General features: G+C 38.7%; 1 protein-coding gene across 8 annotated transcripts in view; it reads left to right on the top strand.

Moving 5' to 3' along the window:
- EYA4 (EYA transcriptional coactivator and phosphatase 4) overlaps positions 1 to 23,199 on the top strand; it is a gene marked incomplete at both ends in the record, with an annotated part of 218,390 nt that overhangs the window by 173,286 nt on the left and 21,905 nt on the right. For 5 of the 8 annotated variants that reach the window (XM_084259556.1, XM_084259553.1, XM_084259554.1 and 2 more), the window contains 6 exons: positions 529 to 671; positions 814 to 957; positions 3,171 to 3,250; positions 5,720 to 5,885; positions 11,078 to 11,214; positions 12,076 to 12,159. In XM_084259556.1, coding sequence (XP_084115682.1) covers positions 529 to 671; positions 814 to 957; positions 3,171 to 3,250; positions 5,720 to 5,885; positions 11,078 to 11,214; positions 12,076 to 12,159 — 754 coding nt within the window. Of the gene's footprint in view, positions 1 to 528; positions 958 to 3,170; positions 3,251 to 5,719; positions 5,904 to 11,062; positions 11,215 to 12,075; positions 12,160 to 23,199 lie in introns of those variants that run through there. The other 3 variants (XM_084259555.1, XM_084259550.1, XM_084259557.1) reach the window with 2 other exon arrangements.

Genomic DNA, 23,199 nt, shown 5'->3' with positions numbered 1-23,199 from the left:
ATAGTGAAGAAATGGCATTCCATTTCTTTGCAGTGACCCACCTACCTTTTCCCCTTTGTTTTCCAGTTCTTGGTAGAGAATTCTTGTAGGGCTCTTGATAACTTTTGTACTCATTGAATAGCATTAGGTCATACTTGGTAAATGGAAATAAGCTCTTGAGCATTTTAATTAACTGACGTAGGCACCATTTCCCTCATCTACATATTAACTGGAAAACTCTCAGATGTAAAATAGAAGTGTAGACCTGGAGGAGGCTGTAGCTATAATATCTAAATGAAGTTTTCCACTGTACAGATGAGGCATAGACTTAGGGGGTGTAAATTATTTGTTTAAGGCTATTAGACTGATTTGCAGCAGAGCCTGGACGCCTGACATTCAGACTCTTATCCTTTCCTATACTGTTCAAATTTTATTGTGGATAAAGAAGAGGATTACTTCCTGGCCATTTTAAGGTTTCACTGAATCTAAGCTGTCTGAATTAATATGCAGTCTTTGTTGCCACAGTAATGCTATTTTTCTGATATTTAGGCCCTATCCACACATTCTTTCTACACCAGCAGCTCAAACAATGTCTGCCTATGCAGGCCAGACTCAGTATTCGGGGATGCAGCAGCCAGCTGTCTACACAGCCTACTCACAGACAGGACAACCCTACAGCCTGCCCACTTACGGTATTTCACATCTTTCTTCTCCTTCTTTGGTTATAGGCAGGCAATCCTGCTTGATTAGTAGTTGTCTGTTCTATATAAGTCACAAGTCAGAAGTAAGATCCTCTAACTAATTCAGTGGTTTGTACATGCATTTTCTGAACAGATTTGGGCGTGATGTTGCCAGGCATCAAGACAGAGAGTGGACTTTCACAAACTCAGTCCCCATTACAAAGTGGGTGCCTCAGTTACAGCCCGGGGTTCTCTACCCCACAGCCAGGCCAGACACCTTATTCTTACCAGATGCCAGGTAAGTAGTCACAAGGGAAGCATGTTATTATGAGAAGGAATTCTTTGAATGAGACTGCTTAAGCCTCAGACTGGGGATAGAAGGAATACACAGTAATGAAGAGAGTTTTAAATGTTACCACTGCTCACACAGTTTCACCAGGGAGACAAATAATTAGGAAGAAGTGGATGAAAATAGTTGAGGATACATCAAGAAACATGACCCATACCAAATCTAAACACATCCATTTCAGTTGCATAAAATTGTTAAGAAACTAGGTCCAAGCAAAACCACCTTTAACCAGTCACCATGCCAGTTATGTGTTTGGCATTTAAGTAAGTGACTTCTAAGATTCATGACCTAAACTATCATTTTCATGTCAGTGTCCCTTAAGTACATAATGTAATTTTATTATATTTATAACTAAATTAACACTTTTCTAAATCCTATTTATCTTTGAATGAATGGGGCTTTTTTGTTCATTCCAAAAATATCCTTCCCTGTGGAAACTATATTTTTAAAGGGAATATTTATATAATTTGTACCTCCCAAAATGTATATGATTTTTATTCTATATTTCTGTATGATTATTATTTAATTTTTCATCTTGTTTTTAATTCTTATTGAAATTATCTCTGATTATTATGTAGTAATTGTAGAAAGACTTCTAATGATATAATAAAAACATCATTAGAAATGTGGAACTATATTAACATGTTTGAATCAACTAGTATTGACATTGTAGTGAGTGGTTCAAATGAAATAATTTTACTTATACCTTATTGGCTGAAATAGTAGGGCTCTTTTTACCTGAAATGGAGGTAGAAACATATTTGCTCCTGTGCTGCAGTCACATGAGCCACATAACTTCCATGTGGAGGAGACCAAAGACCCATGTTCATTTATTCTTGAAAATACTTTTATATTAGATATTTCAGACCAGGTCAATTTGTGTTAATTTTAAAATATGTCAATTGCTTTTAAAATATGTCAATAAAATAAATGATCAGCTGTCTCAAAAAATATATTATTTTACTCCTTGAAAAGTAGATTCCATGAGAACATAAAGTCTTTTTTTTTTTTTTAGTTTTATTTATTTATGCATACAAGATCTTGGATATAGGCCAGAGATGTGGGGGGTGAGAGGATTCACCAGAGACAGAGTAGGGAACAGAACAGGCAGACTGACAGAAATTCACTGTGCCATGTGAGTATCTCCCCAGTTAAGGAATGAACTCGTGCTGCAGAGGCTGTGGATAGCTTCATAGGTTGCATCTTAACCCTTGGCCACCAGGGAGGTCCGAGAACATAAAGTCTTAAAAATCTGGAAATTCATTTGTTCACATGTTTTTTCCCTTACTTAAAAACAAATAAATCTAAATAAATCTCTCACCCTGTAGGAAAATTTTAGAAGGCTATCAAATCTTAGATAATTGCACCTTAGTTCTATCTCTTTTCCTTCTAAGGAAAGGACATAGGAGAATTAAAAGGCTGGGAGCTGCAGGCATGGATTTTAAATGGTGCATTTGGTTTCAGAACTTACCCTATTGAAATATTTGACTCAAGATGGCTTTTGTATGTAAATACAACTGATAAGGCCATTTAAAATCTCCAGTAGTCTCTGGAAGTAGTTCCAGTTTGTGTAATATTTTATTCTTTGAGTACCTTTGCCCTTCTAGATACTTATACCCCTTGAAGATTAGCTGCAGTCCTTAAAAAGCACTGTTCCCAGGTCCTCCTGTTCAGCTCAGCAAACAGGCTTTTATTGGGAAGACATTATCTCTCGTCAAAAGAGAGATAGACTAAGCACACTTTCTTTACAAATCCTCAACTTCAAATTTCACTGTCTGAGCAAAATTAAAAATATATTTCACTTATTGAATTCAACAAAATGTAATGTTTCTATTACTTTATAGAAAATACTTTTTAAAAAAAAAAAAGATTTATTTATTTATTTCTACAAGCACTGGGTACAGTCAGAAGTGTGGGAGGGTGAGAGAATTCACCAGAGTCAGAGCGGGGAACAGAACAGGCAGATGGACCGAAATACACTGCTGAGGGGAGCAGCGGGCAGGAGAGGTCTTCACGCCATATGAGACCCTCGCCGGTGGCCGCGGGGATCGAACAGGCACTGCAGAGGCTGCGGGCAGCTTCACAGTCCAGCGCTCAACCACTGTGCCACCAGGGGAGGCCCAGAAAATACTTTTTAAATGCAATTTATTCTTTACTTCTAGGTTCCAGTTTTGCACCATCATCCACTATTTATGCAAATAATTCAGTTTCCAATTCAACAAATTTCAGCAGTTCACAACAGGTATAGTAGCTTTTGCTTTTTAAATTTATCTATACTTTCCATATATATTTCAGATTTTTGAAGAGTAGTTTCAGGTTGCCATTATATCTTTGACTAAGAACTGAAGACTCAACAATAATGTCATTGTTTCTGTTCTCTTGTGTGTAAGATGCCAGATATATTCTCCTGAAGATAAAATCCTCCTGAAGAAAATAGACATGAAAATGTTATGGACAGAGGATGAGAGATTATGAATGTATCAAATAATAATAGAAATATACACTAGACAGAGTGGTAGCCTCAGAGAGAGTGAGTCCTCTTGTACTGGGAGGAGTCAAAATGATTCATAAAGGAAAGGAAAATTTATTGACCAAGACAGATTTGTAACATAAAGTAGATCCAGTACTATCTCAATATTTAAATGTAATATAAAATATAATTTGTGTTTTGGACCATGGTTTGAATACAAATTTATTATGTTAACAAATTCTTCCTGAATGTCTATTATCTGTTAGGAATTGGTCTGCATGCTGAGGACCCAGGGTTGTATGGGGACTGATCTCTGTCTCATGGTGTTTATTGCATCTGAGAGAAGCAGACCAACACCACATAAGTAAATATAGAATTAGAAAATCCTGAGGGGAGAGATTGGGATCCTGTTAAAAATTTTACTAGAAGTCTAATTTTGAATAGGGTAGACTTCATTGAAGGCCTCACTATGGAAATCAACAAGTCTTTTAAGTGTTGGGTAAAGAATAACGTCAAGAGTATTTCAGGCATACCAAATCCCTTGAGGGATGAAAAACGTGGGTGTCAGTGAACTAAAAAAAAAAAAAAAAAAAAAAAACAACGAGTTCCATTTGTATATAAGGGGCAGGTAGGGAAACATGTTCGTGGAGATAGGAAGTAACCTCCCTATGAAGGTCCTTATGGTTTATAATTAGGAATTTCATTTCTGTTACAAACCCAATGGAAAGCTATTTAATGGCTTTTGAGCAAGAAAATATATCATATAATTTATGTTTTGAAAAGGTCACTTTGACTTCAGGGGATTTGTAAAAAAGCCAAGTTGGTAATAAGGAGACAAATTACAAAATCTGTCCATTGGCTGAAATAAAAAGTGAAGGTTACTTGGACAAGGGTGACAGTTGTGGAAATGAAAAGGAGATATTGAAATGTTTGGATTTAAAAAGACTTTCTATTCACCAGAAGCTAGTAGTATGATCCTTTCCAATAAGTAACTTCATCTAAGGACATTAGGCAGTCCAATGGAGAGTTTCCTCACATACATGCTGGGTTCAGTTCCAGCTCTGAAACTTGCTATCTGTGTGACCTTAGGTAAGTTACCTAACCACTCTATGCCATCAACTGCTTCAGTGTAAAATGGGAATAATAATAATACTGCATAGGTTGTTATGGCAACTAAATTAATAAATCTGAGGCCTTGAAAACAGTGTCTGACACCATGTGAACACTATGTTAATGTTTATTGTTCAAAGTTGGTAGGAACTTCTGTTCAAATATTGCTAGGAGTTTATTTCTTGGTTCACAGGTGGTCGTGGGGAACATCAGATCTTGAAATCAAAAAATAGAATTTTTGTTTTCTGCCATATTATGTAATCCTTTCTGATAATATACATATTTGCTTAAATACATATTTACTTATCTAGGAAATTTTCTTTTTTTTTGGAAACCACATCAAATGTGGATCTTTTCCCCCTTTCTCATGCATTTAGGGCTCTTAATCTCCTTAATCCTGATGATCTGTGATTTGTCATCGCTGATAATTTTGGCTAAATCATGTTAGATATCTTGAACACCATAATAAGTCCTTGTTTGAAGGGCTATTTAGGTCAATTTAAGGTTCTTAATTTTTTTAATAAATAACAAGTCAGAGGAATTGATCTAATGTTTTCTTTTCTCTGTAATAAATGAAGCAAACTAATATTTGAAAAGCCACCAAGGACTTAAATCAAGACCTCTGGTGGTATATAAGAAACTGGGTGGGAAAAATATTTTATTCATCTTCTTTTATTTATTCTATCTTTTGCCAAGAAAACAAAATTATCAAGATTTGCCTCGAAAGGAAACAGAAATCACAATGATGCATGGACACAGGAGGGCTAGAAGTTGTATAACTGATGATGTGAACCTTAACTCATTCTGTCTCCTTTTGTCTTAAATTCATAAGGCCTAATGATGTAAATCCTTGAGTAAATCATTATTAGAGTGAAGCATATCCAACGTGTAGACAGATTAAAATTTGTGTACCTGCTTCACAAAACCAGCAGGGTAGTTAGTTCATTATTACCTGGGCCATGTAGAAGATGGCCACAAAATATCCTTTACTCATTAAGATCACCTGAAAGCTGTGGACTCCAAAACAAATGGAGCCAAATACTAACATTTCCATTGCCACAGTGAATGCTTTTCTTTGGATCATAATGGATGGTAATTTCTCTTTCAAACACATCTCAATTACTGTTCTAGGATTATCCATCCTATACAGCCTTTGGCCAAAACCAGTATGCACAGTATTACTCAGCATCAACTTATGGAGCATATATGACATCAAATAACACAGCTGACGGCACATCTTCCTCGACATCAACCTATCAGCTGCAGGAGTCTCTCCCAGGACTGACTAGCCAACCAGGTACAGATCTTCATCCAGGTGAAATATTTTTTAACTGTTTTGCTGTCTAATAATCTGGAGAAAATGACATCTTAAAACTAAGACCAAAAGCTCCTGGATAATTATGATGATGTTTAATATGCGTTAGCACTCCTGCATAATTGTGACTCTTCTTTTGGCATTTCAGAAAACCCTTCTCTTATATGTGGGACAGTTATATTTTAATCTCTCAAAATGTCAGTGAACATATAAATATATATTATGAAAAGGTCAATGAAACTTTGTCCAAGCTAATTATGTTTTCAAGATCCTGACAATATAGAAAAGTTGTGATATTATCTTCTTTGGGTATAATTGATAATATTTCCTTTGAGCCCACATTCCCTTTGAATTTCTGGTTCTTGTCCCCTTAAGGCTTCCTGCTTAGGTTTTCCATCTAGCCTCGGCCTCTCTGAGCAGCTGTTTCCTATGCAGCACCAGTCACGCGATATTTAAGCAAGCATTCCTTCTCAGGCCCCTTAACTTTTGTGTCCTAGACACCTTTCTCCCCTGACCTCATCCCAGCCTTTCATTAATGGTCTTTCCTTAAAGAAGAGCAGCTTTTGAATCCTTGCTTAACAAGTACAAGAGACACTTTAGATAGAGGATATTTGACATCTTTATCACATTGTGATAGGTTCTTCTCATTGGTGAATGCATGAGGAAAATAAGATAGGATAACTGTATTCAAAAACAATACCACAGAAGTGATTTATCATAAAGGTATCAGAGACTGAACAATAGAGAGGAATAGCAGAGTGGTTTTGAATTTGCTAGAATATAACTACCATGAATAAAAATCATTTGTATACTCAAATATGCTATATGTTGACTACAACTAAAAGGTTGATTTTGTTCTAATTTCAATATGAACACAAATTTATCTGCTGTAAAGACATAGATGGATATGTCTGCTAACTGAAGAATAACCAATATGCAGTAATCAAAATAGCTTTTATTTACATTATAAATACTAAATGCAGACATTGGGTATTCTGAGTGTGTGACTTTCAGTGTGACACATTCATATGTAGTATTCTTATGTTCACTATCAGAAGGCTGCAATTTCTTCAGCCTTCTATTGGTTGTTAAAGCCAACAAATACAGTTTCATATAATTTCCAAATTATATCAGACTTTCTGTTGGATTTAAAGAAGAAATTATTTCTACTTGTGACTATTTTGTTCTCTCAACCAAAATCATAACAATACACATGTCTGGATCTTTGAGGAATCCATTAACACTTTCAAGGTAGTGTTAAGTTTGGTTTTGCCTCTTCAGATCTAGCATGCATTCAGAAAGTAAACAACTTTTTAACTATGGGATTATTCTCTACTGTTAGTGAAATCTGAGGTAGTTCAAGAGTATGAAAAGTGTTTTCCCCCAGTCAGCTCTGTGCTTTGGACTTAAGGCAGACAACTAACTACGAAATCCATAGTTTTTCTTAAACCATTCACTGTTGACTTCTTCCATTTTTAAAACAGAAACTTATTTTATGTTCTACAAATGACAGCTGGTTATTCTGATTTAGAGATAAACCTAATGAAATAAAGTTGGAGCTAAATATCCAAACTTAGAAGTTGCAGTTATTCATTACTATGCTGATTAAAGTATAATTATTCAATCATGTATAGTGTTGGCCCAAGAAAAAGCCTAGGGCAATTAGTAATGACTGATGTTATTTGGAAACTGCAAATAACATACAGCTATTTACGTTATTAGGTAGTTTGACAATGGCTTTAATGAAATATTACCATGCTGATTAAAAACAGTTTTTTAATTAGTTATCTTTATAAAGATCTCTCTTTGCCTTTCCTAAAGTTTATCTTAGGCATATTCAATTTTTGATTTGCATTCAGAAAGTTTGAGGATTGATTAACACAGTAAGATTGGAGATATATTTATAGCTCCACTTCTTAAATATTTAAAACATCCTTACAATTAAATATAATTAGTAATTTGTAAGAATATTATCCTTTACCCTGGAACCTTGATAAACTTTGCATGATATTAGCTAATTAAACTTTACAAGTGCTCCAGAAAGGAAAAAATGTAAAGATCCCTTCCCTCTGAAAAGAAGCCAGTTTCTTAGGCAGAACACTTTTCTTAAATTCATGGGCATTTCACATAAGAATAGAAATGGTAGCAAAATACTAACTTACCTATTTAAATTACTGACAGTAAAATTTAGATAGAAAGTACAGGCCACATTGTACTTGTCTGCCAGTTATGTTTTCCCAACCTGCAGCATTAATGCACCCCAGTTACCTGCTTTCAGTTCTTACACTATTGTAAGAACAAAGCTGCTTTATGATTTGATGGTTTTAATACCTGAAAACTGCTCCAAAATGACTAGAAATACAGATTTTATAGCATGTCATCCAAAACTTTTAAAAGTGTGCTGAATAAGTGAGGGTTAATTTGTTTTGTTTTGTTTTGTTTTTTTTTTCCCACTTTCAGAGAGTTTATTACATTGTCCTTACAATTACCTGTGGTATTGTTGGATTTGGGGGATCAGTTTTGCCTTAGAAAGTTTAACATTGTGTTCTACTCTGGCCATAAAATCTTAGGACCCTATTCTCAAGGAGTGCAAATAACCCAATAATGAAGATCCTTAGGAGAGCACTGTTACTGCCTTATGCCCCATCATATGCTTTCCCCCTTTATTTCCTCTCTCCTCAACCCAAGAAAGGCACCTGCTCCAACAGCAACAAATGGGTTCCAAGTTGCTCTTTCTTTTTTTTAAATAAATTTTATTTTTATAGTCTCCATACAATTGCAACCCCCTTATTTTGACCCCAATTCCTCCCCTCCCTACCCCCCAAGTGAGGGTTAATTTGAATCGACATTTTATTTGAAAGAGAACATTTGGTTTGCAAGATCTAGTAAGCTTAGGAGAATTCTGTTTTAAAAATAATTAAAAATAGAAAAAATTGTGCATATTTTTCAAAAATCAGTGTTAAATACCTAAAAGCTTATATAATATGCCTTTATGAGTAAACTGAAGTACGTATTTACTCGAAGGCATGGGCATATTCAACCCTATAGCTGAAGAATTTTTATGGTGCTGTCTGCTCTGACTACACAGCCAGTAGCTCAGGCCCATGTAGCAAATTGTGCGGGCAGTGCTCAAAGGATAAAAATATTGAGCAGGGCCTCCTTAGTGGTGGCGTAGGGGATTGAGCACAGCGCTGAGAAGCTGTCTGCAGTCTCTGCAGTGCAGGCCCAGCAGACCTCTCCTGTTGTGTCTGCAGCTCCCCTCAGCAGTGCTTTTGGTCTGTCTGCCTTCTCTGCTCCCCACTCTGTCTCTGGTGAATCCTCTCACTCTCCCATGCCTCTGGCCTGTACCCCAGCTATTGTATAAATTTAAAAAAAAAATCTTTAAAAAAAATATTGGAACAAAGATTTTTTTTTTGTGACCTCATCCTGACATGCACAATGTTTCCAATAGAAATGATTAGAGGTTAGTTATGTAAATATTACTATTTACAGTATTTAGAACATCCCAGTAAAAAAAAAAAATGTGCCGCCGCTTTTGTTCAGATTTGTTTATTTGTAGTAATAACTGTTTGCCTGTCCTTGAAATTATTTAATTCGATGACAAAGCATAAAAGTAATGTCATGTTTATGTTTAAAAGTTAGCTTTCAACATAATTTTAAACATACCTTAAACATAATTTCAAGAGCATAACTTAAATGTAGTGTAGTTTTCCATCATATTCTCCTAGAAATGTTTACTTCATATATATGACTTAAAACCAATTAAATATAAATCAGATTTATGTCAGTAATTCAAAAAAGTAGCTGCAATTACCTGTGCTTTCATAGACGATGAAACAGATTAAGATGGACTGAGTGAAATGCTTGAAGGCATTTCAAGTCTCTGGCAATTGTTACTTGTGAGATTTTATAGCACCTCATCTCAGGTATTTCTAGTCATTATGGAACAGTTTCCAGGTATTAAAACAATCAAATCACCTGTCCAACTACCTGAGACACACCCTGCACTACTTCACGACTAAGTATCCCCTCCCTACTAAGAAGCACTAAGAAGCGCTGTCATTAGCTTTAAACATGTCAGACTACAGTTATCTGTGGGACATGCGGAAGTCAACTAGATGCAGCAATTGAAACTTTGGGTGTAGCCTGGTTGCAGACAGAGGCTTATGTGTGCATCATCACAGAGGGTGATTAACCTAGGAGAGGCTTGGATCTCCCAGGTGGAGTGGAGTAACAGTGACAGTGGTAAAGGAAGGTAAAGGACTCTTAAATGCCAGCACTATAAGAATGGGGGGCATGGGGGAAGAGTCTATGTCCTGAGAGGAGAAACTCTGGCAAGACAGAGGCAAGACTGGAGCACTTACCATGTCTCCAGTGCAGACTGAGATCTGCTGAGTTAAATGCAAGATTTCAAAATGTTCATGTGGAAGAGATATCACTGATAATTTCTGTATTGGATCCATACTGTACTGAAAACATAATACTTTTGAGATATTAGGTCCATCAACATATGAGAAAAATTAATTTTACATGGTTCTTTTTACTTTTTAAATGCTGCTTCTGAACAATTTTAAAGTATATAGGTAGACAAATTTGTGGCTAGCATTATACTCCTTTGGGACAACATTGATTATGCACTATGCTTTTAAGAATTTTCATTTTAAAAGAGGTGACAGCAAACAGATAGCTTTAGATGGAAGTACAAGGTCAAAGAGAAGGACTTTTTAATATGTCTGTGGGTCCCAGAAAAGGGAGAGTCTGGAGGGAAGGGAAGGGAAGTGATGGTTTGACTAATGGAATATGAGTCCTTAACAGGGGAAGGTAGGGAGCGAGGTTTGTGAGTGGAGGGGTAGGATTCATCCAGCAGACATTTCATCCTTTGAGCTATGATGAAAAGAGGTGAGAATAACTAAATTTAGATAAATATGTAGGTGGGATAAAGGCGGGAAGTTGAAAGCATGTGGAATATCAAAGACATTCATGTTTAATAGATCACATGGATTGACATGAGGAGGCAATTGTGTGACCTACATCATTTCTGACTTAGAATTTTGTGTGTTTGGGATTATAACTCCGTGTCATAAGGAGCTTTGTTCTATATAAGAATTTTTTAATTAATGATAAAGCTTCATCTAAACCCGATCTAAAGACTCATTTAGACTTGATATTTACAGGAGAGTTTGATACTGTGCAGAGCCCCTCCACACCCATCAAAGACCTTGATGAGAGAACGTGTAGGAGTTCTGGGTCAAAATCTAGAGGAAGAGGCCGGAAAAATAATCCCTCCCCACCCCCAGACAGTGATCTTGAGGTATGTCAGCTTAAAGAGATGTAATATGATGTTTTATCTGATTGGGTGATATGTATTGTACAGTTCCTTACAGTTTCAAGCTTAAAAAAAAAAGGATGTATTGTGAATTGTATGAACTTAATTAGAAGTAGGCATTTCACAACTCTTCAGTTTGAGATGTCATCCTTTATCACAAAGTTGAAACAGTACAGTAAAAATGAGAATGCTTTATAAATTCTAGCTCTAAGATAATTGCATATTTTGTCCAATTTGACAGAAACAAAAATTTTATTTAAAAGTGCTATTATTTGTGGGTTAATTTTCTTAGAAACCCTGTGCCCTGTGTTTGTACTTTGCTGAAGTAAAAAAAGATGTTTATGTGGGTTAACAAAAAGGGATAAAATTAATCTGTATGGAAGGAAAAGTTTTATGAAAAACATGAAAAGTTTCAGTCCTATACAGTAAAATGTTTATGTCTATGAAAATTTCCATGTTATTTTTTTCTGGTGGTCTGTTCTTTTGAGACATATCCATACTAAGTAGGTTGATTTTTTTTTTAACAAAACATCAGGAGAAATTATTTTTTTTCCCTGAAAAGCAGCAGATTCAAATGCTTTCAAGGACCCAGCAGGTTATATGAGTAAACTGAGCTAGGAAGCAAGCAGACAGCATGGATAACTGCAGAGGACATAGGCTGCAGAGGATCCTGAAGTTTTACAATAGTTCAATCTAGCAAATTTGAAAAAAAATGAAGTCGCATGATTTTTTACAAAATAGTATCAATATTACATCCAAAATGGCATTAAGACATGTTTTCTACTTGTAAAGAGATTCGTTTTCTTAGAACTTGTTAACTCTTTGGTATTTATCTCTTGTCTTCAGCGTGTGTTTGTCTGGGACTTGGATGAAACCATCATTGTTTTTCATTCACTGCTTACAGGGTCTTATGCCCAGAAGTATGGCAAGGTAAGAAATCAAGAAATTTTACCCCAAAAAATCGTATTAGAATTCTACTTTGTTCAAAAACCAAGAAACATTTAAAAATGCATTCCAGTGTTTTTATATGTTGCAGTCTGTCAGATATGTTCTTCTTTATTTCCAGTAACTCCTTTTTCTTTAATGTGAATGGACAAATTTTACAATGCTGATTAGAAATTGAATTCTTTTTCTCTTCATGACCAAGTTTTCTACATCAAAAGCAAGCTTCTTACTCACACATAATTATTTTCGATAACATTTTTATAAATGCAGATAGACTTAAAACTTTATAAAATCGAGCATATCATCTTGCCATTGTTCTCAGAGTTAGCTGTGAGAGTGTTGTTATGCACCTGTGTCAGTGCTCCGCAGACTGAACTACCACAGGCTCTTTGTAAATACAATTATTTAGGTCCATATTGTGTACATCTTCAACTCATAATTTAACTCGAGTCAATTCACAACTTGTTGCCCTACCTTCAGTTGTATCCAAAGTTGCATCTCACTTGCCTTCCTTTGCCTATAACACTTACAGAAAGTGTTCCTGTCATCCCACATTATTTGATAGCATCTTCCATCAGCAAAATACACAGTTTTTAGCAACTGTGTTTAGCTTTGTCTTCTGGGCTGGTAATAATGAAGTTCAGTCAAGTATTTCTTCCTAAATTGCACTCCTGGGGAATCTGCATTATCTTTGCCTTTTAGTGTAGGTAATGGATATTGCTAAATTGATATGGAAGGTAATGATTTTGTTTAACAGAGATTTAGAAGTTGTCTGAGCACAGTCATCATCTAAAACTGATCTCCAAAGCGGATGCTTTGCTTCTGATAGATCATCAGGTTTCAGCTAGTACTGGAGCCATCACTGGAAAGCCGAAGGCCTCTGCAGGATAGAAGGTCTGTTTTCACTGGTGGCTGTAGGCTATAATAGGCTGGTTCCTACTAGCCTGGGAACTCAGTAGCCAGATGGTCAGGCAAGTGAGGTACAGGTCCAGCAGGTCACTGGGATATTTTGCACCAAGAGGTTAAACTTATATGTTCAGTGAAACAGAGTGTGGCAAATGGTTATCTGTACCTCATGGTGATGCAGGGAAAAAAAATGATGGGGCACCACTGGACAGTTATGGGAAAGGGTAAACTTACATTTATAGGACACCCAGCATTGATGGAAACTTTAATCAGCATTTCCCTAGCATTTCATAAGCGAGGGTAGTTATGAGCCTTTGAGTCAGGGTCAGTCTAACTGAAAACCCAGTGCTGAGGCTTACAGCTTTCTGACCTTGGGCAAATTTACTCAATTCCTCAGTCCCAATTTCTATGAAAATGGGAATCATGCTATGTATAGTAAACAAAAATTAAATAGCATGTTTAAAATGCTTAGCACGGGGTCTCCTTGGTGGCACAAGGGTTAAGACGCGGCCTATGAAGCTATCTACGCAGCCTATGAAGCTATCTACAGCCACTACAGTCTGAGTTCGATCCCCAGCCAGGGAGCTACCCACATGGTGCAGCAGCACTCTCCTGACCGCCCGCTGCTTGCCTTAGCGGTGTATTTCAATAGATCCACCTGTTCTGCTCCCCAGTGTGTCTCTGGTGAATCCTCTCACCCCCCACATCTCTGCCCTGTACCCTAGTTCTTATATGCATAAATAAATAAATCTTTAAAAAAATAAAATTAAGTGATTAGCAGGACACATGATATGAATTAACACCTCCAAGTTATTGAAATCATTACTAGTCCTTTTTCAAAAATGTTTTCCCATTTAATTTTCCACATTACGCTGTTGTAATTTATTGTGATCCAAGTTCTATGGATAAGGAAATCGGGTTATGAGGATTTAAATAACTTGACCAGGATCACAAAATGATAAATACTGATACATATATCAAAAACCAGGTCAGTTTCATAACAAGTTCTTGTTCTTTATACTATTTTCTGCTATTGAATGAGGTTCTGCTAGAATTGGTCATGTTAAATAATATTTTTCTTTAGAGGAATTTAAGAAAAATAGAGTGAAAATGATTTTAAGCTGTTTTTTCTAATTAAAATGAAAATGCCCTTATTGAGTGTCATGAAAAATCATGTAGATGAATGTATTTATTGAATTATTATTTACATTTTTCTAAAAGTCATCTGATCACTAAAATTTTTGTTAATATCAAGAAAAAAACTAGCATTACCCTTTAGCCATTAAAACATTAATATCTTGGTATAGTGAGAAGTTAACTAAAGAAGGGTGGGTAGCTAAAAGGGCCTGTCTTGTGAAGCTGGGGACCACACTGTGGCGGAGGTGGTTCTTTGAAAGTGACAAAGAGCAGGTTGGGTCTAATTATAAGTAAAACTACTGAAATAGAGCCCGCTCCCGCACACACACACACCAGACTTACTCATCTAACAAATATGGACTTTATGCACAGCAGACTTGCTTCCTGTTCTCAGGAAGTTTGCAAACTAACAAAATCATTTAGATAATGGTAACTGCAGTGAAGACTAAAGAACTAGCTCCTACACAGAGTGGGGGGAGTGGGGGTGTGATTGAAGGTGGTGTTGATACTGGGACCCAGAATACAATAAGGAACTCGCCCTGGAGATGAGGGGGGTGGGAGGGATGAGGATAAGCATTCCAGGCCAAGGGCGCAGAAGGGACCTGAGGTAGGCGCCATCTTCCAGTTTTCCAGAAATATAAAGAAGTAGGTTATAAACTGGGAGGTTATAAACAAGGGAGAGAATAATACAAAGTACGAAGAGAGAGGTAGGCAGGGGATTGGATCAGGAAAGGGAGGGATAAGGCATTTGGGCTTATTCTGGGTACAGTGGAAGCATCGGAAGGTTAGGCTGAGTTGGGACATGATGTTTTATAATTGGCTGCTGTGTGGAGAATGGAGAAGAACAGGTGGACACAGTAGACCATTTAGGAGTTTGCTGTGCTGTTAGTAAGAAGTGGTGGTGGCTAAGACTGGACCAGAGCTTCAGGAACTTTAGAATGAGTCACAATAACCCCCAGGGCATTTTAAACACAAACAGTTGGGTTTTATTCTGTAGATCTGGTGTTGGGCCCAATATATTGCATTTGAAATAAATTCATGGATAAAACTGATGAACCATGCATTGAGAACCAGGAGAAGAGTATTTCCCAAACTTTTCTTCTTGGGAAAACTAGTTTGGGATATGTTAATTGATAGTCTCCATGGAAAGATCCTTGATCAAATACATTTGGGGAATTCTTGCATTTTATGGCCATTCAGTGCATATAATATTAAGGAACCTGAGATGCATTACAATAAAGAATCCTTTTATGACCTTGTTTAACCCCTAATTAGTTCCCTAATGTCTTTAGTAATGCCCTTGGGGGTTGACTGAAATGAAGTCATTCTGGCAATTCAGAAAAACTTTTCGCTGCAAGTGACCAGCACCAGTATTTACAAGGAAAAGATAATAATTTAAAAAAGACTTTTATATTAGTTAAAGGTTGTCTAACCTTAATACTGGTAATATCATCAGATCTTCAGACCTTTATATTTCTTAGATCAATCTTGTTTCTACAATGTACATTTTCAGAGGCCAGTATTTTTCATGTTACCTTTTTTTCATTTCTTTTTTTAGCCTTTATGTACATGAATTTATCACATCGATATCTTTATATAAAGCATATACGGGTTCTTGGTAAAATGTAGTGGTTGGGGAACTGGACATAATGTTACCAGGGTAAAGGTTCTAAAAACTACCATTGACCCAGATCCTTTCTCAATGGTTTTTACCTAGCGTCACCAAAGCAAACAAAAAGGCCTCCGATGCAGCAAGAGAAAAAGACAATTCATTCTAACCAACAGGGTAGAAGGAGAGGGACAAGGTCCAGTTACCTATTGGTGCAAGGTGGAGTTGTAGCTGCAGGAGCTGGTTGTGGTGGAGGGATGGCAGGGCAGAAACCTGCTGCTGCTGAGGTCAGGGTTTTCTCCCATCTGTGGCTGGGGCGCCCGCAAAGGTCCACTGCCTAGTAGGGTGGCTGCCTTTCACTGCAGCTCCAATGAAAGAGAGAGCCCATGTGCCTTACTCCCTTTGAAAGGCTCACAAATGACCACTCAGCTCTGCCCACTTTCCCGAAACCCTGATGCTCAGGATGTCCGGGATGGAGTTCTTGTTACAGGGCAGGGAGAGGGGCAGCCCAAACCCCGCAAACCTGCCTATTCTAAATGGGTTCTTCCATCCGCCGCATCAACACAAAACATATGAGACTTTAATGGGAAGGAACTTTAGTACAACTAGGAAACAAGACAGGAAAGGCAAAGAATCTAGTTTCTAAATGAAGCACCCAAAGTTACCCGTCCCCTCGTGGGTAAAACTCCATCCAAATGGGATTGGCCCAGAGCAAGGCCCCAAAGCCTGCCACAAGTCCAAAGCATCTTCCAGTGGGGACCCACAGAAAAGGGTCAGAAACAACCAGACAAGCCCGGAAGGAAAAGAGCAAAATCAAAATCAAGATAAAAGTTGCCATTGTCACCTCCCCTCGGGTCTCACCCACATCCGTGTCACCCAGTCCACGACCAAAAGGGAAGCGCAGTTTCTTCACGTGTCTCTCGGCTCCACTTGCCTCCTCCAGGTCTCCTTCTGGATCTCCATCCTGCTTCCTTCCTTCCTCAGTCTCCTCTGCAGCTTCTCTCTCTCCCTGCTCAGCTCCACCTTCCATTTGGGTGGGGCAGGAAACCTGGAACCTCCCCCTTTCCTGGGGACCACCCTGTTACATTCTGACCAAGCCCTGTGCAAGCATCCTGTCCCCTTCTGCTTTGACAAGTCTAGATGTCAGTGGGCAGTTAAGCCCTCCTCTGCACCAAGCAGATCCAACAATGTCCTATTTCCCTCATGTAGGCAATCCCATCCACCACTCGTCTCAATCTGGAGATTGCTCAGAACACGGAAGGGTAATAAGTCATCCAGCTGAAGGGTTAGGCTAGTGTTAGAAGGAAATCCTGTGTCTGAATGTGTCTCAGGGAAGTCATTTAACTTCTGAGTCTGCTTCCTTACCTAAAAATGTTTATATTCCATTTCCTTCCTGGGGCTTCTGGACGGATTAAATGAGATAAAATAAACATGTAAAAGTAGTGATGGGGGACAAGAATAGGAAAAAAAAATGAAAAGGAGGTGCTCATAAGACCAGAAACCTGGCTCACACAAGGAGGTGAGGATAGGAGAGATTAACATAGCCATCTACACAGCTATGGAAACCAAGATCCTTCACAGTTATGGAAACTAAGATCCTTCAGCACTGACAGCACAGTTGCGGGAAACTAGTATCCTTAGGTGCAGACTAGTATCACTGGCGAGGACTCCTACATTTACAAAGATAAAATCTTTAGATAAAATCCAAGCAGGTATCAGACTGCTGTCTAGCACACAGACCCAAGGGTAAAGATATGGAGATTGAGCCCATTGTAGAATCTCCAGTCCCTTTCAAATTCTACATAGTTATCCAAAATTAGCAACCAACTGACAACTCACAAGGAGTGAGCCCCTCCCAAACAGAAGAAGACTGTATCAGTGCAGTCTCTGCACTGGCTTGGGGCAGCAATCCCACTGCCCACCTGTGACTATGCAGGTGCCTCACTCTCTCCCTCTGCAGGGTAGCAGCCTTCCTGCCTGCCTACAACCATGCAGGGCTCTCTTAGCAAACCTTTCCCTCTGGGGCAACTCTTCCTGCCCGCTTGTGTCTGTGCAAGTGTCTTTAACTGTTTTATCCCTTCCGTAATAAATCTGCCCTTTACTAATGTCTCTGTCTCATAGAGAAACTCGCCTGGGAAACTCGCCGCGTGTCACTAAAACAGGAACTCTGATGACACCTTTCCCAGAGTAAACCCAAGGACCCCACACTCCAAACCCACAGACTCCAAAAACCCCACCAGTAGCATTCAGCTCTGAAAACTCTGCCACTTTCCAGGCCAGAGAAACTTAAGTAGAAATACACAGTACTTCCCCCAAATGAGGAACAATTAAAGCAGATCCTTCAGGCATGCAGAAAGTCACAGTTTACTCTTACCATGAATGAAGTGGCCTAAAATAATGTGAACAGGGAGTTGACAATCACACTTACCTGCTATAACCCCTCCTCCCTCTTTCTCTCACACATCCCACTCCTACCTGCCTCAACCCAATGAAAAGCAGATAGATGATAACAAGTTCCATTTGTGAATTCTTGCTGTGTCCCTGGCTCTTTGCTGCCCACCCTGTTAACTGCATTATCTCCCAACCTTCCCTATGTTACTGGTACTTAGTACACAGCTCGGAAGCAATGTGGCCAACCAGACCCCACTTGTTTTTAATGTGCTCTTAATCCCATATTCTTTTGGTCTCATGTTTTTTCCACATAACCTGTAAAAACAAAATTAATAGAATATAATAATTTAAGAGTTTAATTTTACTCACAGTTTTCCCATAAAACTAATTTTTGTGTTTTAACTAAAAAAGAATTTTTGAAAAGTACACACCCTGTTTATAATAAGTAATGCTGTGAATTTTCCAAATATCTCCCTATTATGTTATCACTTTTTGACTATTCCATTGTCAACATAACATGCTCAAACAGAACTATTCCTGAATATTTACCATGATGGCTAATGAGGGGTGTCAGTCTTTCAGTTCTACTGCCTCTAGAGCCAATGATGGGCTTTGCAGCTGAGTGCCAGTTGGCACGTAGTTTTCAGCACTGTAAGAGTCTAAAATCAGAGCTTTTAAGTTTGGCAGAACCTCGTCCAGGAATCATCCATCATCTGTTAGAGCTTATTTTTTATCTGTAAGTTGCAATGATTCCCCTTTGAGGAAGGATGGGTGAAAGGAGCTGGATAAATTATGCTTTAGGGGCTTGATTTCTTTCGGAGCCTGTGCAATGAAGCCATGATTCTCTAAAGTTATCCCACAGTAAGGATGCCAAGGAAATAGCCTTTGTCAGGGAAAAGGACAAATGAATGGTTGCCTTGTAATGGGAAATTGAAAGTCTAACGTCCCAAACTACTTGCTCATCTTAGACAAGCTCTTGCTTATATAAGAGCAACTCTGGAGAAATAATGTGTTCATCAAGCTAAGTCAATTAGTTACTTTTTATATTCAACAATCTGCCCACACATATAGAAAGCATTCTGAAATATCACTGGCTACATTTTAAATTTTAGGATAGTCATGAGGATAAGTACTGCCTTACCATGCATGTCAACTAAGAATAATCAGTATAACTTAATATGGAGTGACTGGAATTAATCAAGTGTTGGTAGCATGGCTTGGAAAGATCTTAATGGCTGTGTTAACACAATGGAAGTTACCGCTGGTAGATAAATTTTGTGAAGCCCCCTTCATGGCTTCTGATTACTTAATATTATCTACCATTCAGTTGCAAATGTGATTTTTACATTGAACACTTGGATTTTGAAGGAATCCTTTTAAGCCAAAGCAAAATTGAACTAGTCTTTCACCTTTACCAGCTCCCCAGCAGGGCGGAGGTACGTGGCTAGGACACACCATGGGAAATTTGGTCCCTGAAGTTAAATCCACAGGTAAAATGCACTTGTTCTTATAACTTTTTTTTAAAGATTTATTTACTTATGCATACAAGAGCTGGGGTACAGGCCAGAGATGGGGTGGGGTGAGAGGATTCACCAGGGAGTGGGGAACAGAACAGGCAGACTGACTGAAATACATTGCTGACGGGAGCAGCAGTGAGACAGGAGAGGTCTGCTTTGCCTTGTGGGTTGCTCCCTGGCCGTCTGGGGATTGAACTCATGCTGCAGAGACTGAGGATTGCTTCATAGTGCAGTGCTTAACCCCTTGCTCCACCAGAGGCCCTGTACTCGTAACTTTAAGCTACTTCTAGAGAAGCTTTATCCCCAAGAAATTATACTGAACCACTCATTCTACTCAGTTATCTGACTAATTTCTGTTTCAGAGTTCTTTGGAAGCACCCAGAACCTTAGCTCCTTGGAAATCCAAAAGCCATGTCAGCTCTGGATGCCCTAACTGCTGCAGACATTCTTCAGAAAACTCTGAGACCAGGACTTTTTAACTAATAGCATGTGTATGAATCCCTGGAGAATTTGTTAAACTACAGATATGGCTTCATTAGACCTCGGGGATAGGGTCTGCGATTCAGCCTTTCTAACAAGCTTCAGGGAGTCCAGCACTGCCCTCGGTGAACTGCACTCTGAGTAGCAAGATCTTCAATTGCTGATTCTTAGTCTTGTTTGTATGTTGCAATCATGAAGGAGCTTTGAAATGACTGATGCACAGGTCCCACCTCAGAAAATCTCATTTAACTGGCTTAAGATGTGGCCTGTTTTTAAAGTTCCCCGGGTGTTTCTCCCATGTGGTAGAGTTTGAGAGCTTCTGTCATAGAAATCATCCTCCCACCCTGTACTGCACTCATTGTAACCCCACTTTTGCATGAAGTCTCACCCTTCTCTTTTTCACCATTAGTTTTACTTCACAAAAAGCAGCCAGTTTTCTACCTGGAATTCACGCGTTGATTGTGGGCACATCTCCAGCATTCCTGGGTTAATTCTTTCTGCTGACTGTTTCACACCTCCTCACCTTCAGACTTTCAAAGCCTCCTCTCAGTTCCCCACAGAACTTCTTCTTTTTTTTGGGGGGTGGATAAAAAGAAACCCCATCTTTGCACTATAACTACATTTTCTGCTTCCTCTGCACCTCCAGAACCTCAAATGTACCCAAGTATTCAATATCTGAAATGACCTCTGTGCCTTCTGACTCTCCAGTTTCCCACTCCTCTTAATTATTCCTGTTGCCATATTACATCCTGTGATAGTCCCATCACTGGAAAAGCCTCTTGAGTCCATTTTCCACTGGCTTCCATGGTTTTCTGCTCTTCCTTAACTTGACGCTCAAATGGCTTCTTTCAATCTGACAAGAAGGAATAAGCTTCTTGCCAAATTGAGTAGACCTTTGTGGTTATCTTGCCGGGACCTCTCCTCTTCATTTGGCCTAGTTGAGCACTGTCTCTTTCTTTCCTTTTTTTTTTTTAAGATTTTTTTATTTATACAAGCACTGGGTAGCGTCAGAAGTACGGGGGAAGGGGGGGTGAGAGATTTACCAGAGCCAGAACAGGGAGCAGAACAGGCAGACTGATTAAATACGGTGCTGAGGGGAGCAGTGGGCCCAGCAGGAGAGGTCTACGTGCCATGTGGGACCCTTGCTGACGGCCAGGGATTGAACCGGTGCTGCAGAGGCTGCGGGCAGCTCCACAGCCCAGCGCTCAACCGCTGCGCCACTAGGGGAGGCCCACTGTCTCTTTCTTAAAGTACGTGTTTCACTTCACTTCCCCAGTGTGGGTCACTGCCTCACACTTTCCCACATACGATGGACTCACGCATCCCTGCATATGCCCCTGCCTTGCTGTGTGTGCATGGCCAGCTCCCTCACCTCCCTACACCTCTTACCCTCTACTTTCACCTCCAGAGAGGCCTTATCTGTACCTTCTTTAAATGACCCTACACTGTCCATCCTCACAGCCTGTGACCCTGATTTTTTCGCCACCTGAAGTCTATGTATCTATTTGGTTTAGTGTTAGTTTATTTATCAGATGTCTTGACAGTAATAATATAAACCCCGTGAGGGCAGGGACTTGACTTATTTGATTCTCTGTTCTCTGCATCGAATTTGAACATGTCTGACACTCAGTAAATATGTGCTAAATGAAAAAAACGTTCCTGAAACCATTTTCCAGTTCCCCCTGAGAACTTTTAAATCCTCTGTCTGTCCATCAGAGACACACATGTCAATTGTACAAATTTCCCTCCTGATTCATGATGAAGAGCCTTTTATTTCTTGTCACTGATTCAAACAGTTCATGTTTTCTAAAAGGCTCTTTCTGTGGGGCTAGTTTTTCTTCCTTCTTCTGTAATGAACTTGCATGTGTTTTGCCTTGTGTGCACAAGTCTAAAATGTGCTTCAGGTCCCAAAGGAGAAACTGTTCCAAGCACTTGAGTTCTTAAAAAAAAAAAAAAAAAAGTACTCTATTTTGTTAAAAATACATAATTGCTGCCTCTCCTGAGATATTTTTACATTAAGTCCCTAGAGGAGGGATTCCAGCTGATGGCCCAGTGCAGAGCAGAGGCCCCTCGTCAGACAGTCTGGCTCCAATTTATGCTCTGTGCTAACATGGATAATAGGCATTAGCATTTTGATATAGAGAAGTGCTGTCCTTGATCTTGACTTGGTTATACACTGGGAACATCTGGCTTAGAATCCCGCATTTAACGGTGAAGAGTTACTCATTTCTTCATCTTCCTCCTCACTCTCTCTCTCTCTTTCTCTCTCTCTTTCTCACTCATTAAACAAAATGTCTTGAGAATAGTTTCAGTATTTTAATAGAGCAGTATGCAGAGTAAATTGGCAGAAGTTCAGTTTGTCATATATTAAGCTCTGTGGTAGACACTTTGAACCTGTTGGAACTATAATACATATATAATAATATCAGAGCTTCCACAAAACCCTGTGAGTGTGTTTATTACCCCACTTTTTCCCTCTATCCAAGTGTTTGCTATCACTTCATTTCAGACCCTAAACTCAACACTCAGTACAGTTAAGCTGAAAAAAAAAGCAGTAACTCTTGATTCATAAGGTGCCCATAATTCCACAAACATCTAATGAAAATGAGCAAACATCTCTGTATAAAACTGGGGTTCAATCCAGAAGTACGTTTAACTCTCAAATGCCTGATAAAACCATGGAATTGCAGGCTCTGGCATTCCTTTGAAGTAGTCTGGCAAGGCAGAGGGTGCTCAGTATTACAGAGGCCTTGCTGAGGCTACAGCCACCAAATTCCCGGTCATCTGTCTTTGATTCTTACATCTGTGGGTCCTTTAGCTGAAAAAAAAAAAAAAAAAAAAAAGTGGAACTATAATCTGCTTACTTCAAATTAGTTGTCCCAGTGACTTAGTAAGTTGGGGGAAAAAAGGAAAATTAGTATATGAAAGTAAACCTTCGCTAGACATTCTCTTAGAAACAACAGCACCACCTCTTACAGTCGTAGT

Source organism: Talpa europaea (assembly GCF_964194135.1).
Source record: "Talpa europaea genome assembly, chromosome: 2".
In the NCBI taxonomy this organism is placed as follows: Eukaryota; Metazoa; Chordata; class Mammalia; order Eulipotyphla; family Talpidae; genus Talpa; species Talpa europaea.
Note: the sequence above shows the minus strand (reverse complement) of the source record. Positions and strands in the feature narration are given on the sequence as shown.